The sequence below is a fragment of the Gracilinanus agilis genome, chromosome 3, assembly GCF_016433145.1.
Source record: "Gracilinanus agilis isolate LMUSP501 chromosome 3, AgileGrace, whole genome shotgun sequence".
NCBI classification, from domain to species: Eukaryota; Metazoa; Chordata; class Mammalia; order Didelphimorphia; family Didelphidae; genus Gracilinanus; species Gracilinanus agilis.
Window position 1 is genome coordinate 468,750,428 of NC_058132.1, and position 19,480 is coordinate 468,769,907.

At 35.5% G+C, this 19,480-nt stretch overlaps 1 protein-coding gene across 1 annotated transcript in view; it reads left to right on the plus strand.

Annotated features, from left to right (window-relative positions):
* LOC123242559 (pseudouridine 5'-phosphatase) overlaps nt 1-19,480 on the plus strand; it is a 183,202-nt gene that overhangs the window by 71,490 nt on the left and 92,232 nt on the right. The window contains exon 2 of the mRNA XM_044670389.1: nt 2,330-2,548. Coding sequence (XP_044526324.1) covers nt 2,330-2,548 — 219 coding nt within the window. The remainder of the gene's footprint in view (nt 1-2,329; nt 2,549-19,480) is intronic.

A 19,480-nucleotide genomic window follows, 5' to 3' on the forward strand; every position in this document is an offset into this window, starting at 1 on the left:
TTTTTGTCCCATCCCCCATCCTTACACAAGCCATCTCTAAAAGGTTTGCCATCATTGATTTAGGGCTTTAATTTTTTTTTAATATGATTATATATGGCTTTTATTTCTTTATCCAGAAACTGTCTGTCGATATCTTTTGACCATTTATTGATTGGGGAATGGTTCATATTCTTATAAATTTGTCAAAGTTCTCTGATGCTTTTAATGACCCATTAAAAAAATCCAAAGATAGTCTTTACTCCCCTTTGTCTAAATTCTTATGGGGAAAACCAGGGGGAGTTAACTTAAATATTTATCTGGGTTCAGAAGGGTGAGTAGGAAACAGGAATGGACAATAGTCTGGCACCAAACAAGCCAGGAAAACTGGGGTTAGATGTTTGGGGAAATGACAGTTGACAGAACTGACAGGCCCTGCTCCACCTACACAGGGAGTCTGTGAAACAAGCAAGTAAATGACAAGAGGGTTTATAAATTATAAATAAGTTTAATTTAAGGAAACTATAGCCTAAAGAAGGGAGAAAGGGTTTCTATTCTACCAATCTATGGGCAAGCCTCAGGGACAGGGAATGGACTTTTCTAAGCTAAACCTATAGCAGGGCAGGGCACAATGGAGATCAGGAAGGAAAGTGGGATATTCTCACTGCAGAGTCCTGTCTCACTCCAGTGATGTTGTGGCTCTTCTAGGACCACAGCCAGAACTCCTTCAAGTGTGTGGATCTGGGAGCTAACTCAGCCCAAGTTAACCAGCAACTGAGGTTGAGTTTAATAGTCTCTATCAAAAATCTCCCAGAAGCAGATGACAGTCTTCCTTCTGGATCCCAGGAAATCAGGGTACAAACTCTACTTCCTCTGAGTTCTCCCAGGGGTCAGTTACAACTTTTCCCCAACCACCATTGGAGTCTGTCCCAGAGAGAGCAACCACACTTCCTGCTTCCCCATTCCATTTAGAATCCTTCAGCCTTGCCTGCTAAGTCTCCTAAATAATAATTTATTAACTTCCTTACAACAAAATGGATCATATGATGGTATTTTTTTGTTATGGGCAGTATGGTGAAACTGAACAGGGACTGATAGAGAGATGGCCCAAGGTCCTTGGATGATCTAAGAACCTAAGCTGAGTGAGGTGGGAAACTTGGGTGGACACCAAGTTGTGATAGTGAACACTGGTCCCACAAAGTATATGAAGCTCAGCTGAAGACACACACACACACCTCCCTTAACAATGCCCAGGACTAAGTGATCAAATGAGAAGCTGTGAATTGGATCACACAGCTTCTCTGACCCTTACCCTGGGTTTAACCTGATGGCTAACACCCCTATGACTGTGATTTGATCTTGTTTGAGTTATCCCTTCCCCTTAGATCCAAAGAATATGGTAGTGACTTAGAATAATAACAGGATTCAGCTAGGTAAGCTTTAGGATTTAATTGTAACAAGCTCAAGGGAAGGATCAGGGATTGAAGGAAGGAGGTGTTCAGAAATTATACTAGACTAATGATGATCAAGGTTGGCAGTCTCAGGTTGATCAGGTTAAGATATCAGCTGGAGAGGTTCCCCTCTCTGTGGCACTCAAGGCCAGGTAAGGCACCTTTGGAGGATTGATGGTATTCTTCCTTGATGATAAATAATCAATGTACAGCACAGCTCTATTTAGAAATTGAGGATGTGATAATTGGTGAAACAGGATACAGGTAACCTAAGCAGGTTGGTTGGCTTACCCACCTAGCCACCAGGGTCCCCTTCTCATGAGTGAGAGAAAATCTTGATCCAGCTTCTGCCTTTTATAGTCCTGGCAGTAATTGTCTTTTGCCACTTGGCTCATGGCATCTGGGTAAGTTCCAAATTCTAAACTGTTGGTTGTCACTCATCCTGTTCTCCATTTTGCTTCTCAGAAATTGATGTTACATTTTGAAATTACTTTTCCTTATTGTCACATTTATATTGTATTCCTTGAAAACTGAGAGGTGCCCTACAAAAACGTTTGGAAAGAATTAATGATCTACTGATATGGTTATTCATCTGGGCCTATGTGAAAGGTTATGTGGTCTTGACTTAAGGAGTCCTTATGTTGATTCACTTAGAACTACAGCATTATAGAATGTTAGAACTATAAAAGACCTTATCTAGTCAAACCCTTTCATTTTACACATAACACCTGTCACTCACAGTGGTAACTTGTCCAAGATCACACACCTAATCATGGTCAGAATTAGAACTAAAAAAAGGGCACCAAACTCCCAGTTCAATAGTCATTTTACTGTCCCTCGATTCTCCCCAGAAACTTAAATACAGTGTGCACACTAAAAATGACCTTTTCTTTCCTCCTCAGATACGGAGCGACTCTATTCAGTGATATTCCAGGAAATCTGTGACTGCTATGGAAAGAAATATACGTGGGATGTGAAAGCTATGGTTATGGGTAAAAAGGCGTTGGATGCAGCCCAGGTTATTGTAGAAGTCCTGGATCTTCCATTAACCAAAGAGGAACTGTTGACAGAAAGCAAAAAGAAACAAGAACAAATATTTCCAACAACTACATTTATGCCAGGTATTTTCTACTCATATAAATTCATGTAAAAATGTTAACAATTTTGCCTCAATCTAAAAGAGTGCACTTTAGAAGGCAGACTATGTACTAGTTATTTTTATTAGTTTGAATGTACCCCATATTTGGTTCTTCCACCAAAAAGAAAAATCCTTTCTATATTAGAATGTTATTTCAAAGCAGCTATGGGAGTTTCCATATTAACCTTTCCTATAGCAACTCTATTTGAATGTTTAAAGACTGGAAAATCTTTCATATGGAACAACCACTACTTGATGTTTTACATAGTGAGGCATTTAATAAATGCTTTTTAATTTAAATCTGTTTTTAGAATCATAGAATCATGTATTTGAATCTAGAAGAGATATTTTATAGCTCAGATTCTTCTACTCTCCAATTTTTTTTTTTGTTGTTTTAAACCCTTACCTTCTATCGTAGAATCAATACTGTTTCTTGGTTCCAAGGCAGAAGAGTGATAATGGTTAGGCATTGAGGGTTAAATGACTTGCCCAGAGGCACACAGGTAGGAAATATCAGGCTAGATTTAAACTCAGGAGTTTGGGTCTTTTGTTATACAGGGTGGTATGGTGCTTCTCTAGGATGGGCCTGATGAAGGTGGCTCAAGATCCTAGATGGTATATGGATCTAAGCTGAATGAGGAGAGGGATGCCTGAATGACCACCAAGGTATTGCTGGTGACCATCAGGGCTTGTAAATGTAAATGTTCAGTTCAGCTAAGCACTTGACCCCACGAACAGTGCCCAAGCCAAAGTGAATAAGTGAGAAGCTGTATTTGATCCACACAGCTCCTCTGGTTACTTGGTTTGGGTTTGGGTTTGGGTTGATGGATAAGTTTTATGATAAGGATAATAATTGATAAGGTTGGATTAATGCGGTTGACTGTGATTTACACAACTATTTCCTTCCCCTTTAGAGGTATCTATTAGGTTGTCCTTTAGAATGACACCAGTCTTCACTTAACTTTGTTTAAGGCTTTAATACTACTAAACTTAAAGGGGTAGGATTCAGGATAAGGAAAGTGGTGTTGGAGATGGCTATGCTAATCTAATGGGAGCTGGAGTAAGCTAATCAATCACTGGCAAGTGGGCAACTGGCTGGAGAGATTCTTCTCTCTCACAGACTCTGGTCATGCCCGGCCATGGCCTAGACCAGGTGAAAGGAGGGCTTATGATCATCTTCTTCTTCTTGGTAGATGTTTGATGTGTATCTCTCAGCCCTAATCAGCAACAAGTGAATTGATTACTTGAGGCAATAAGGTACAGATGCTGGAGTATAGGTCTATAGGCCTACCCACCATCACCACCCGGGACCTGATCCTTCTCAAAACTGAGACCCTGAAGAGTTCTGCCCATGGGGTTTTATAGAGGTGGTAGCAACTGTCTTTTGCCCTTGGCTCATGACATCTGGGTAAATTCTAAATTCTATAACTGATGATCTGTCAGTCAAGTTGGTCTCCATCTTCTTCCCAGAAGTTTCCTATTACAGAATGCTGCTTTTGGTTTAGAAAATTTCAACTTGCAAATTTTTAGTTGATCATCTTTGTGGGTGAATTCTACACTATGCTAATCTATCTTATGTATTCTATCCCTCTATCTATAATCCCCAAATAATAAATTCCAATCTATGCTATGTCCTAAAGCTGTCTATGCTTACCTATGCTAAAGACAAGGATGGGAAAATTTTAACTGGGAAAGAGTAGGGGTTTGAATACAAATGTTGAACAAGATTGAACATGAATGTATAAACAACAAGTAAATCTGTAGCAAAATAGCAAGTTCTAACTTTATAATTTTTCTCACTTACTCTATGACAATGCATTACTATAACAATCTATTTAGTAACTTCTGATACTGAACTTCTAATAACCAACTATAACACAAAATTTTAACATTCTCAACATTCTAATACCTAATCTATTATTAGGAATATTAGTGTGTAAGTAAGTCCTTAACTAACTACATTAGTTTATTAACCTATTAGTAACATCTCTAGCTAAATCTATACTATTTATGTCTTTATGACATTTTACTTATGGATAAGTCTATTTAAGACATTTATAACTATAATACACTGTCCTTGTGCTTGCTAAATATAAAACATTTTCCTAACTAAGCTCTCTCTACGGTTAGTAAGGCTATTCATTATTATTATGGGTTAGTATCAAGTATAATACCTATGGACAAGGTTTTTGTATGTGAAGTTTTTAACTGAGAGTAAGTCAAGTACAGTTTTGACCATATCAAGGAATACAAGTTCTCTTTTTATCATGGTCAAGTACTTTTTACTCTAACTATTTACAATATATACACTATGTACATGTGAAGTAGATCAAGTGTCTATGTGTTGGACATATGACCTAACATGTTCTGTTTGGTTTTATACTCACCATCTACTTTAGAATCCTTCTTGTCAATCAGCTAATGTTCTGATGCATGCAACCGTAGTGTATGAATGTGCTAACTTATACCTTTGATTTGTGTCTGAATGTGTTAACCTTGTACCATTCAAATCTAATCTTGCACAGTTGATCATGTTACTGTTGTGATTCTTCTGGTGAAGTTGTCCAAGTCATATAGTTGTAATAGTTCAGGTCTTTGTGTAGTGCTTGTGCAATGTCTCTAATGTCCTTGTGATGTCCTGTGATGTCTGTCCCTTCATCTGTTCTGGAATCCCATCTTGACTGTCCTCCCCTTGATTGAAGAGTTGTCACCCTGAATCTGGAACCATTGTGTGATTGTATAGCATGGTGTTGTATTGTGTTATAAAATTTTTTGTGTTGCCACAAAAATTTTTTGGATCTTTTTATGAGAGTCTTTAGAGATTGGCATTATCATTGTTGTTAACTGGCTTTGGGTTTACTCATCACTGCCACTACTTAGGTCTTGTATAGTTTGATCTTCTGACTGCTGCTGTTCATCTATGGTTTGGGTTTCTGATTGCTGCTGTTCATCTGTGGTTAGGTCTTTCTGATTGCTGCTGTTCATTAATGGTTTGGTTTTCTGGCTGCTGCTGTTCATCTATGGTTAGGTCTTTTTGTTGAGGCTTTTCTTTGGAGGACTTTATATTTTTGTGAAATGGTACCATGCATCTTTGCCTTTAATTTTTGCTGCTGCTGGGGTTACTAAGATTATTTCATGAGGTCCAATCCATTTTGGTTCTAGTACTGACTTTCTGGTGAAGTTTCTGATGTTTGTAGCTAAGATCCTACTCAGAGAAATCATACCTAGATTCTCCATTCCTGCAACTATTTCATCAGACTGTGGTAGTCATTTTGCAAATTCCATTCTGAACCAGGTCTACCAGGTGCTTTGTTCTATATATAGGCCGCAGTCATCCAGGTACATTGAGAGAAACAACCGACATCTTAAAACCATGATAGGAAAACTCTGTGTAGAAAGTCACCTAAAATGACCAGAAGTTTTACCTATAGCACTTTCCCATATCAGAAGCAAGCCAAATAGTACAACTCACCTATCACCATTTGAGTTACTATATGGTCAACTACCATGGCATGGAAAAGCTCCACAAGAAACAGACTATCACACCTTGGTATAGAATGTAAGATCTAGAAATATATCACTCTATTAAAGGAAAGGCTAGATGAGTTATACAGATTAGCCTTGATCTAGCAAAGAATTCCATTAGATTTCAGCTTGCATAACTTTAGAGAAATACAATAGGGTAGAGAAGACATTAACCTATCCAACTAAATATTGTTTCAGTGCTTGGCTCAGACAGGACTTAACCTTCATCCGGAATTAAACTCTCTCCAGAATACAGGAAGAGAAAGCCAATTATCCACTCACCCAAGTTCCCTCTAAGAGGCAAGTCAAGACAGTGACTGGAGCTGAAGGTGACTTTCTTCCTTGAGCTGTCCTTTTTCTTTTAGATGACTTCCCTCTTGAAATCCAACTCCTTGAAACTGACTTACTTCTTGGAGTCCACTTACTTCTAGCCTCAGAAATTCAGGGCTTCTTGTCTCTTCCCCTCTTCACAGGGGCCTATCACAGCTTCCAAATTGTCTAGTACTGCCCAGGGAGCAGTGTTTGTGGGAACCAGTTTGTACCCTCTGGAGGGGTGAATATTCATCAGAAGGGTTCACAGTTTCTGAGACATGAAGAAGAATTCATGTCTCTAACTGTTTGAGTTTTAAAAAAGGGTTGACCGGCCTCAGCCACTTCCCAGCTGTGTGACCCTGGGCAAGTCACTTGACCCCCATTGCCCACCCTTACCACTCTTCCACCTATGAGACAATGCACCGAAGTTAAGGGTTTAAAAAAAAAAAATTAAAAAAAAAAAAAAAAAGGGTTGAGCTCTCTAAGTATTTTGCTGGCTTTTCACCTAGCACTAGGTAGAGTGTGAATTCACTAAGTGGCTTGCAAGCTCTTCCACCTAGTTCAAGCTTGTATTGATTCAATCAAAAGGTTGACAAAGGAGAGTTAATCCTGTCTTCACATTTGGGAAATTAAACCTTTGTCAGAGAGTTGTTATAAAAATGGTTTCCCAGTTTGTTGCTTTCTTTCTAATTTTGGTTGCATTGGTTTTATTTGTACAAAAAATTTAATTTGATATAATCAAAGTCATTCATTTTACATTTCATAATGTTTTCTGCTTGGTCTTAAATTCCCTTTTTCCCCACATATCTGACAGGTATACTATTCTATGTTCACCTAATTTATTTATAATTTTACTTTTTATAGGGTTTTTTTTTGTAATCATCTTGTTCATCATTTCTTGTGGGAAAATAGTATTCTATTATAAGCATATACCACAATTTGTTCTGTCATTCTCCAAGTGATCGACAGCCCTTCAGTTTTCACTTCTTTGCTACCACACAAAAAATCTACTTCATATTTTTTTTTTTACAAATAGGTTCATTTCCCTTATCTTCACTCTCTTTGGGATACAGACCTATTAGGTATTGTTGGTCAAATGATATGCCCAGTTTTATGGCCCTTTGGTCATGGTTTCAAATTGCTCTCCAGAATGGTTACATCAGTTCACAGCTCCACCAACAGTGTATTAGTGCCCCAGTTTTCCCACTCCTCTTCCAACGTTTATCGTTTTCTTTTTTCTGTCGTATTTGACAGAAAGTGTGATATGGTTCCTCAGAGTTGTTTTAATTTGTATTTCTCTAATAGTGATTTGGAATATTTTTCACATGACCAAAGATAGTTTTAATTTCTGCAACTGAGAATTCCCTGTTCAGAGCGTTTGACCATTTGTCAGTTGGGAAATCTTCGTGTTCTTATCAATTTAGATTTTTTTTTTTTTAATTTTAAATCCTTTAACTTCTGTGTATTGACTTATAGGTGGAAGAGTGGTAAGGGTAGGCAATGGGGGTCAAGTGACTTGCCCAGGGTCACACAGCTGGGAAGTGTCTGAGGCCGGATTTGAACCTAGGACCTCCCGTCTCTAGGCCTGGCTCTCAATCCACTGAGCTACCCAGCTGCCCCTGTTCTTATCAATTTAACACAGTTCTCTGTATATTTGAAAAATGAGGCCTATGTCTGAGACACTTGTTAAAAAATTTTCCCAGGTTTTTGTTTTCCTTCTAATCTTTTGTTCCTTTCTGGTGACAAGGTAGCAAAGAGGCAAGTTAACAGAATTGGACAGTCTAGTATTTTTTAAATAAACACAAAAAGGCATACATACTGTTATGCTACTGCAAAGGGGATTATTGTTTCATGACACTTATGAATTATGGTAATAACTATCATTTTATTAGCACTTCAAGTTTTATTAAATATTTTATTCACAATAACCAACTAAGGTTTAGTTAAAGTAACTCTAGTAATTTAAAGGCTTAGAATAATTATTAATCAGTAATGGTAAATTAAATATCTGACATTTTCCCTCAAAATTAAATATCTTTAGATTCTTTTTCTTTATGAAGTATTTCTAAAGCGGTGAGATTGATTTCACAATTCATATTTTTATTTATCTATTCCTGCCATGATAGGGAAGCTGACAGGGTATTATGAAGCTTTAAGTCTATAGGGAGTTTATAAGTTAGTGATAAAAATATTGTGAAATTCTTTAGCTAGAATAGTTTAGCTGCTGTGTGAATAGAAGAAAAAAATGAACTTAGAGAAGGGAAATAATGCCACATTGTAGAAGCCTAAAGCTTTAAAAAGAAAGTAATAAATTTCATAGAATGATCTGAAAGTTCTTTTTCATAAAAAGGATATATGTAAGAAATAGGGATATATTCTAATAATTCTAGAAATAACTCATTAAGACATTCTGTAAATGTAGAGAAACTAATAATACTATAATTTGCATGTAAAAATACTGATAATAAACATATTTATACATCAATAAGATACAAATTAAATCATCTTTTTAATATTTTAGCATCTCCTAACATTTAAAAATCAATTGATTTACCAAATGCTTTCCTTACAACAATCCTTTAAAATAGTACTTTATATACATTATTATACTCTATGTACTATGCCTTACTATACCTATAGGAATATGAATTCCTAGTTCATATATGAATAATTGAGGCTTAGGTAAAGTGACTTATCCACAGTCAAACAGCTATAGATTAAAGGTATGGTATCTCTTGATACTATATCTACTACTCTGGCTGTTTAACTAAATGAAACCTTAAATTTGAAGGCTTAATCTTCCAAACTTCTTGTTTATAAATGAGTTTTATTTTTTAAAGAAGTTAACAGGGCAAATCATTTTGTAATTGTAAAGTTTAGTTATCTTCTAAAAATGCAGCTGTTTTATGAGAATGTTTATTATTGGTGTAAGCTTTTCTTTGATTAAAATAGGGCAGTGAAGCCTTGAAGAGCCCTAATATGGCCTCACATTAGAGTCATTGTAGCAGATGTAAGCCATCTGGAAGCCAAGAGGTGCTTTGTTCATAAAAAATGATATATTTATCTTCAGGGTTCCTATTCATTAACGGTACATGAATCATAAGAGACAAGTAATACACATAAAGTTGTTCTCCAGCCCTAAAAAGAAATTCAGTATACTTCTTGTTTCAGGTCTGTTTCTGTACTTTTTTCATCTTTTTGATTTGAGATAAATTTTAATGAAAGGAAGATGTGCATTTTTAAAAAAAAATTATTTAGAATATTTTTCCATGGTTACATGAATCATGATTTTTCCCACCCCTCTTCTTTTCCCCCCTCAGAGCTGACAAGCAATTCCACTGGGTTATATATGTATCTTTGTTCAAAACCTAGTTCCATGTTATTCGAATAATGTTTGCAATAAAGTGATCTTTAACAACAAAACCCTAATCATATTCCCATCAAACCATGTGATAGATCATATGTTTTTCTTCTGTGTTTCTGTTCCCACAGTTCTTTCTCATAAGTTCCTCTGGATTGTCTTGGATCTTTGCATTGCTGCTAGTAGAGAAGTCTGTTACATTTGATTGTGCCATAATGTGTCAGTCTCTGTGTAGAACAGTGATGGCAAACCTATGACAAGTGTGTTAGCACTAACACGTGTGGCCATTTTCAATGACACGCGGCTGCATGCGGCCACATAAAGAGAAGTATGGGACCATATGCCAAGGATGAAACATTTGCTGTAGTGTAGTGTAGTCACACTGTGCACTATAGATGACAATTCTACCTATATTATTTTATCTATTTTGGTTTATTAAATACAATTATATATTACAATTATAAATTTTTGTTATTTAAACTATAAATATAATGAAATTATGGGGTTTTTTTTCTCGAAGTGACATACCACCTGAGTTATGCTTGTTATTTTGGCGAATTTTGACACACCAAACTCAAAAGGTTGCTCATCACTGTAGAATGTTCTGCTGGTTCTGCTCCCTTTGCTCTGCATCCATTCCTGGTGGTCTTTCCAGTACATACGGAGTTACTCCATTTCTTTATTCCTTTCAGCACAGTAACATTCCATCACCATCAGATACTACAATTTGTTTAGCCATTCCTCAGTTGATGGGCACTCCCTCAGTTTCCAATTTTTTGCCACCACAGTGAGTGCAACTATAAATATCTTTGTACAAGTATTTTTCCTTATTGCTTTAGGGTATAAACCCAGCATTTGATATGGCTGGGTCAATGGGTAGGCAATTTTTTTAAAGCCCTTTGTGCATAATTCCAAATTGCCCTCCAGAGTGGTCTGATTCATAACTCCAACAGCAGTCTATTAATGTCCCAATTTTGCCACATCCTCTTCAACATTTAGCACTTTCCTTTGCTGCCATATTGGCCAGTCGGCTAGGTGTTAGGTAGTACTGTAAAATATAAACTGTTAGGGGAATTGGGAGACACTGTATCTTCTTCACTGGATACAAAGATCAAGGTGACACCTACACAACGGTGAGGACAAGGACAACGACACTAGGACAAGCACAACCACAATGGAAAGAGGACAATGGAATGACTATGGACACTATTATAAGAGCACTGCACTGACTTAAATAACACACTAGGAATACATAGCTATATCAACAAAGAATACTAAACACTGACCACAAAGGTTTGTGCAAGAAGAAAGAAGACTGAAGGTATTACTTTGCATGTAAATGACAGATGGACTTGTGTAACAGACTGGTTTGTATAAAGAAGAAATTTGGTAAGTATTTAGAATAGGGAAATTTTCTAGTTTAAAATGATTAGTAACATATAGAACTCACTCATAACATAATTTGTAACACTACATAACTCAGTAAATAGAATTCATGGTAATATAAATAAACATATATAAATAGTAATAATATAATCAAATTATAGTTGAAGTATTGCAATAGTTATAAAGATTATATTATAGGATAGATTCTTATCTCTAGGGAAGATTTCATAAGATTCCTATGAGGTAGCATCACAGGAAGTTTATATCTTTATTAAAGGAAACCTTCCAGGTTTTTGATAACTACTTCTTCAAGGGTGATTTTTATAATCTTAATAGATGATTTGAAAGGATATATAAATAGCATGTATGTAGTATGTAGATAGTGTGTATATTTGTGCATGTATGTATATTTTTGTACAGTAGGTTCTTACAAGGGTTTTAGTTTCTTAGCATTGCAAGTTAATTTTGAATTTTACCTGTAGTTCTTGTTTTCCTGTATTAGCATAGTTAAAAGTTTGATTTGAATTTTTTTCCATAGTATTTGTAAAGTTCAATTTGAATTAGTTTACTTAGGCTTTTGCATTAGATAGGTTTTTGCTTTCTGTTTGTTTAGGCTACAGTTTGTTATTATGTTACTGTGTTATTGCAAATGTTTGTAATTTTGAATATCTGTAATTGTAGTGTTTGGACTTGCAAGTTTGCAAGTATTTTCCTTAATTTCTTTTTTCTGCTTCTTGAAATTCTCTTTCTACCTCTAGCATAGGTTAATTTAGAATAGATTAAGGATAGTGATAAAATAAGGTAAAGTGAAGTTAAGGTTTGTGTTTGGGGAATAGAATAATGATTTAGGGATAGATTAAGAATAGCTTGGTTTACACATCTTTCCAAGGGATCTCAAGGGGGGAACTATTAGGGTTAAAATAAGCATTTTGGGTTAATTAAGAGCTTAGCAGCTAAGGACTGTTAGATGATCCTTTAAGGCCCAGTTAAAATCTTGTACAGGGTTCCTGGTAAGGAATTCTGAGGAGCTGGAAGTCTTTTGGAGTCCCACTGACAACTTCACTTCTGGTGGTCTGTCTGCCCTGGAAGGAGGTCTGTGAATCGGCTCTTTGGGAAAAACTGGAAACTCGAGTGGCAGTTGGAGGGGAGAAAAAGTTGTAGCTTTGGAAATAGCTGGAGAAAGAAGACCAAAAGGCAAGAAGAAAGAAAGAACTTTTTTTTTCCCCTGTATGTGACTGCAGAGTGTGATAGGCCTGTTAGGCCTACCAGGCCTGAAGCCTGACTAGGCCCAGAAAGAGCAGACAATTGGAAGAGGAGCTCAGAAGGAAGAATACAAGAAGACATTGAGTTTTAATTTCATTTCTCTAATAAGGAGGGATTTAGAATAGTTTCATGTGCATATCAATAGTTTTGATTTCTTCATGTGAAAAATGCCTATTCATGCTCCTTGATCATTTACTATTGGGGAATGGCTTTTTTTTTTTTTTAATTGACTTAGTTCCTCATCTATTTGGGAAATTAAGCCTTTGTCAGAGAGTTTTGTTATAAAAATGTTTTCCCAGTTTGTTGCTTTCCTTTTAACTTTGGTTGCATTGGTTTTGTTTGTACAAACCCTTTTTAATTCAATGTAATCATAGTCATTCATTTTACATTTACATTTACATGTTCTCTATCTCTTGCTTGGTCTGATTTCACTCTTTATATTTAAGTCATTTACCCATTTACCCATTTTGAATTTATCTTGGTATAGAGGAAGATGAGCTTCTTTAGAAAAACTGGTTAAGGAAATAGATTAAAAAGAAATTGCTATTGCTGGTTTTCCTTTCTTAGGTGATCTGAGTTATACAAGTGGTCTAGCCTGTGGCTTCACTGGCCTTATATATAAGTTGCAAGTGATAACATTCACTCCTATAATTTATTGTATCTGTGTCATTTTAGCATTGTCAGAATAAATGATGTGTCTCTTTGTAAACGACTGAATAACAAGATAACTTTGAACAATCTGTTCATCATTTGGGACTTTGTCAGAATTGTGGTCTTTTCATTTGTGGAATCACAAACGAAAGTGTTAAAGTAGAATATGTAACAAAATATCTAGGTAAAATCAGAATGGACTTGGAACATAGGCCTTTTTTTAAAGCATGTGTCAAACATGACCAGGTAGACAATGACAAAAGACTAGACAAAATTCTAGGGTTAAACGTATATTCACATTCTGACTTGCTTAGTACTTTTGGTAAACTGGTACATAGAAAATAGGATATAAATACCCTCAACAAAAAGATCTTGTGTAATTTAATATATTTATGGGTACTATCATATTTGCCAGTGATTTATTATTTGAATTAGACAGTGACTCTTGGGTCAGAGTAGAGAAAGTATAATTATAGTTAAAAAGACTAAAAAATACCCTAAGGCAGAAAGTGGAAAATACTCTAAATTTCTTGGATATTCTTAATAATCCCAGCTATACAAACTTTAAAAAAAAATTGGACTTATTTTATTAGAATAAGGAACTCTACCAATGCAGATGGATAACTGCTCTGCAACTTTTAGTTTTAGAGATTCTCAGGATTCTGAGAGGTTAAGTGACTTTACTAGTTAGGGACACACAGCCAATAAGTATAAAAAACAGGTGGTTTATTCTTTGAACACTATGATGTTCTTCCTCTCAAGAGCTCCTCCCTATTTCATGTGGCCCTGATAAATTACATTTTTGGGTCATGAAAGAACTGTCATTACTCAGCCCTGGTCTGTGATATTTGAAAAATAATGGAAAATAGAAGAGCTTCTATAAATGGAGAATGGCAAATGTCACGTCCCTCTTTTTTTACTTTGATAAAGATATTTTATTCAGCTTACCATATTCTTTTAAAAAGTTGTATTGATATGTTTTTATAAACACTTTTAAGATTAATACTCTTATTCTAAGATCTCTTATGATAAATTAAAACAACTAAGTGAAAATAATACAATGAATGACCTTATCTGAAAAGGCATGCACGATTTCTCATATGTTGCACTCCCCTGATTTCTCTATTTTTCTTTAATTTACTGAAATGTATTTTCTCTCCCTCCCCCCCTCAACCCCTTGAAGGAGGAAAAACAACATATTTCTTATAATAAAATATGCATTGTTAAACAAATCAGGATTTCCTCAGTGACTTTATACAAAATTATGTATGTCTCATTTTGCACCCTAAATCCATCACTTCTCTGTAATGGATGCTATGTTTCATATGTTCAGAAGGAAGAGAAAAGAATCTTAAGGTTTTAACCAGTAAATATGATTTTAATTCCTCAGGAAAGCCTAGAAAGAATCATTAAAATAAATGGTTGACAAATATCTAGACAGAGAAGCAAAGAGTCATAATAGCTTCAAATTGAGATCATGCCAAACTAACCTCATTTCCCTTTTCTACAGGATTATTAAAATAATAAATTAGAGGAATGCAATAGATATTGTTTATCTAGATTTTAAGACATCTTTTCATAAAGTACACTGGGTTGTTGAGAAGATGGAAAAATGGATTTTATGATAATTCAATCAGGTGCTTGGGTTGGATTCAAAGTTCAGTAGTAAATGGTTCAGTTACTTTTAAAGTCTTCAGTAGAGTACCATGAAGAGATCTGAATTCAGTAGGGCTAAAACTTGTACTTGGGTACAAACAGTTGTCATTGCAAGTATAAAATGGAGGGGGCATGACTAGATAGCAACTGTTATGAAAAAAAAATCCAAAGATTTTACTGGATTTGGAAGTTCACTATTGCATAAGGAATATGATGTGGCAGTCAGAAATGCTCATTTGATTTTGGGTTGCATTAAGAGAGGCATAGTTTATAGGAATCAATAAGTTACAGTCTCATTTTATTCTGCCCTCATTAAAACTCACCTGGAATACTGCATTCATTTCTGGGCACCGTGGTTAAAAATGGACATTGTTAAGATGTTAAAAGTAGGGCAACTAAGATAGTTATGAATGCTTTGATTTCTGATATACCTCCTCTATAATTAAATATTTTTTAAAAATCATAAACCTTTTATCATTCCTTATATCTTCTGGTACTCACCGAAATGACTCTTTCCTTAAAACATTATATCCTTGGCCAAACTCTCTGGACTAGATATTCTTTTTTCCTAACCCCAAGTCATCATTTTGGAAAGACTGAATACTTCTTGTTTACTGTTGCTACTTTAAGACTTCCATTACTATCAATAAACATTCTCTTCTCCTTTGAGGTTCATGCTATCTGGATTTATTATCCAATTAGTGTGTTGTCAAAGACCTCAATATCAACTTATCTAAAGCAAAACTTATTATCCTTTTCTAAACATCAGCTCACTCAATCCTTCCAAATCTGTGAGGTAGGGTCTAGTATATTCATCTTACTTTTGAAAAAAATGTGATTCAGAAAGACTAATTGCCTTGTTCATGATAATGCATAATTAGTTCCACATACAGGTTTCCCTTATTGGGGAAAGTATCATCATGAGTCAGAATTATAGAAACCAGGGTCAGATTCTTTTTCTGCCACTTACCAGTTATGAAACCCTAGGCAAAGCACTTAAGGAAGCAAGGAAACATTTATTAGTATATACTATGTATGCCAAGTGCTTTATAAATATTACTTCAGTTAATCCCTCAACAACCCTGAGAGACTGTTACTATTATATCCTCATTTTACAGTTGAGGAAAATTAAGCAGAGCTTAAGTGACTTGCCTAGGACCACACATCCAGTAAATGTCTAAAAGCAGATTTAAATTCAGATCTTCCTGTCTCCAGGTCCAACATTCTATCTGCTGTGCCACCTAACTGCCTCCATTTAACCTCTCTTGGCCTCAGTTTATCTATAAAAGGAGTACTTAATGCTGTTAGAATGAATAACAGGCTAACTACCTTCTGAGCTTTTTTCTGACTAAATCTCAAAAAATCAGGAATTTTTAGCTGTGGAAAGAGAAAATATTGGGTGAACATAATAGTATGTTATGTCTGACCATAAATCTAGAGAACTAATGATGAAGCGTGCTACTTAACCTCCTGATAGAGGGGTGAAAGACTCAGAATGTGATATATATATATATATATATGTTGCTTTTAAATATGGCTCTTAGATTTGTTTTGCTTGTCTACATACTTGTAATAGGAATTGTGTTTTTCTTTCCTTCTTATTTCAGAAGGAATGTATGGAAGGAAAAGAGAGCAGATTTTTGTTTATTTTAAAAAAATATATAAATAATTTAATTTTAAAATATGATAGTTGTTAAAATATTTGAATGACTGAATAAGGAAAATATAATTTGCTCTGATTGTCTCTAGGAGGCAAATCTTAGGATAGTGGATAAAAGTTGTAAAAAAAGCAAACTTTGGCTTAATGTAAAGAAATAGTAAAATTTAAAGCTTTCAGAGTAATAATGGTTCCTTGTTTTTGGAGGTCTTCAAGTGAAACCTCTTGTACTACTTGTCAGAGGTTTTGGAGGCAATCTTTTTTCCTGCCAGTGTTTCAATTTTACCATTCTCTAAGATCCTAATTAAATTAAAATGCTTTCTCCTCCTTCTTTCAATAGCCAACTTTCCTCAGAAACTTTTTAAAAATTGGAATGAAAGTTGCCCTGGCCAACTTGATTCCATCCCCAGTAACACTTCATGTGTTAGACTACATTTAGGCAGTTTCTCTAACAGTATAACTGGTACATAAAAGAATATGCTATGTTATAGAGAACAGGGTAACCCCAAAGGATTTCTTTGAAGCCTATTTTTTTTAGTTGCCAGATCCCAGGGTTTCCCTGTGTAATTTTTTCCTGATGTCTCATGAAATCTTTTTTTTTTTTTTTTTTTGCTCAGATTCTTGATTTGTCTTCTCCTTCTATCCTAGGTACTTTCTCTTCAACATGGCTACTTGACAAATACATAGATGCTATTTTATGTTTGCTTTGCAAATTTCATATATCTAAAAAGGGGTCTGATCTTTTTTACCCTTTGATCTTATGATAGTATCTCTGCTCTCACTTATTCAGCAGATCTTTATTATCTGTATCCCTATTCAAGGAACTGAGGGACGTACAAAAGAAATAGAAAATGTCATCTTACCAAAAGATGGTAAAAATTTACCAAAATTAAGACTTGAAGAAAGTCAAAGAAGCTAGAGATGAAGAGGGAGAAGAGAGTATGGGGAGAAAATATACAAATATTCTGAGGAATATACTGGAGAGAGAATATATAAACCTTAGACCTTGATCCACAAGCCTACAGTGTGCCAAGCATGCTGCTTAAGACATTATCACCTTAAGTAATAATGAATTGTAAAAAGATAAATGTCAAAATCAGCTATGCAGACATGTTTCATATGCATATTGGAAATGAATGTGAGGTCATTGGGGAGGGCCTCATGAAGGAAGTATGACTTGAGTTGAATCTCACAGTATGGTTATGTTTTGTATAGAGAACGAAAAAGCTTTCTAAACAAGGTTAACCATATAAATAGTTGGAGTCAGTAGTGAGCATGGCACAAGCAGGTAACAATCAGTAAACAGTTAGCATTTTTATGAAGACTGAATAGATAATCAGCTTAATTAAGAATAGATTTTAGCCAGAAGTAAGGTTAAAAGAAATAGTTTAAAATCTTTTATGGTTCCTTTAAGCAGTCAGAGAATTCTAAATAGGTCAGAGGTAGAGAATTCCCAGAGACCCTTAAGAAAACAGTTGGTCAATGGATCACTCACTCTCTGGATCTTCCTTGTTGAGGAAGGGTGTCTAGAGAGCTGTTTCTGAGAAATTTGGAAGATTTGGTGATAGCTTGAATAACATCTTGATATCTAAGAAGGTTTGGAAGGTTTCTGAGAGAAGAGTGGTAGTGCAGTTCTCTGGTACTCCACCAGAAGGCAGCAGAGAGCAATGGCTGGGAAAGAAGCTGTCTGTGATATATCTGACAGGCAGTGAGATCTCTAACTGGATAGAGAAAGCAGTTGTTGGATCTATAGACAAATATAAGAAGATTTATAAATAGGTTAGCTTAGGTAGTTAGTAATATACTTGAGAGAGATTAGGGAGTTTAGATGAGGCCTAGTTTCAGGAGAGAAGAAACTCCTTGCGAAATAACATGGAAATTTGGGTTTTAAGTAGTAATCTTTAGTTTAGGGAACTATATATATATATATATCTCAAATTCAATATCTCTATTTTTCTTTTCCTTACCCTGTTTTCTTTTTAGTAGTTAAAATAAATTTTTTTATAACCTGTCTTTAGATGAATTTATCAAGTACCAGTTCAATCATTTTCTCAACTGCCAACAACTGAATCTCCTTATAAGCAATAGCCTATCAATAACTATTGATAACAACTAATAATAGGCCAAATTTATCATAACATTTGTTAATCACCTACCCTGAGGTAGGTACTGTGATAGGTAGTGGGAATATAAATAGAAATTACCTATGCTCTGAAGCGCCTACATTCCACTATGAGGACAAGTGCATATTGAAAAAATAAATAATGTGGATGGCTAAATAAATATTAGTGGGTTGGTGGTATAATGATTAAAAAGAGTTAAATGATTTCTAGGTTCTTGATAGTCATTGGGCCAATAACTTAAAATCCTATAGATATGGGAAAGGATTCAGGGAGAGACTGACAAGGTAATAGTAACAGGGTTTATTATAAACTGGACAGATAAAGGGCAGGGAATGGGATGATCTGACTGGGGTAGAACTCAATTTCCTCCCACCAAGGTCCAACAGATTTCTACTCTGATCTCTACCTAAATTTACCCAACTACCTATACTTTAACCTATCCAGAATCCCCCCTTTTGGTAGTATTTAAGAGTAAGGGAAAAGCTGGAAGGTAACAGGGCCACTGGGTTTGTAGGAAGATCTCAGGTTGTTGTCCTTCAGGGTCTGTCAGGAGTCCAGTAGGGTCTGAGCAACATAAATCCAAAGGAGAGGGAGTGAGGCTCTTGACTACACAGCCCACCGGTGTGTCTCACCAAAACTCAACCTCTTCCTGGCCAGTGAAAGCTTGATGGATGATCCACTCAGACAGGATATCCAGAGAGAGAGCCAGTACCTTCAGAGAATAAGTCCAGGGACTAACTGACACCAGAGTCACAGACACCAGAGTTTTGGAATTTTCTCTCTCCCTCTGCCTGTCACTTCTCACTTTCCCTGATTTCACTACAACAGTTCCCCCACCCTTTGCACAAAGCCAAAATAATGTTGTAAATAATATTTAGGTATTTGTACACTAACAAACTTGAGTAAAACCAAAATTCTTACCCAAAATAACAATCTGCACTCATCTATCTTATCCTGTCTAATACTACCTTACTCTAGGGA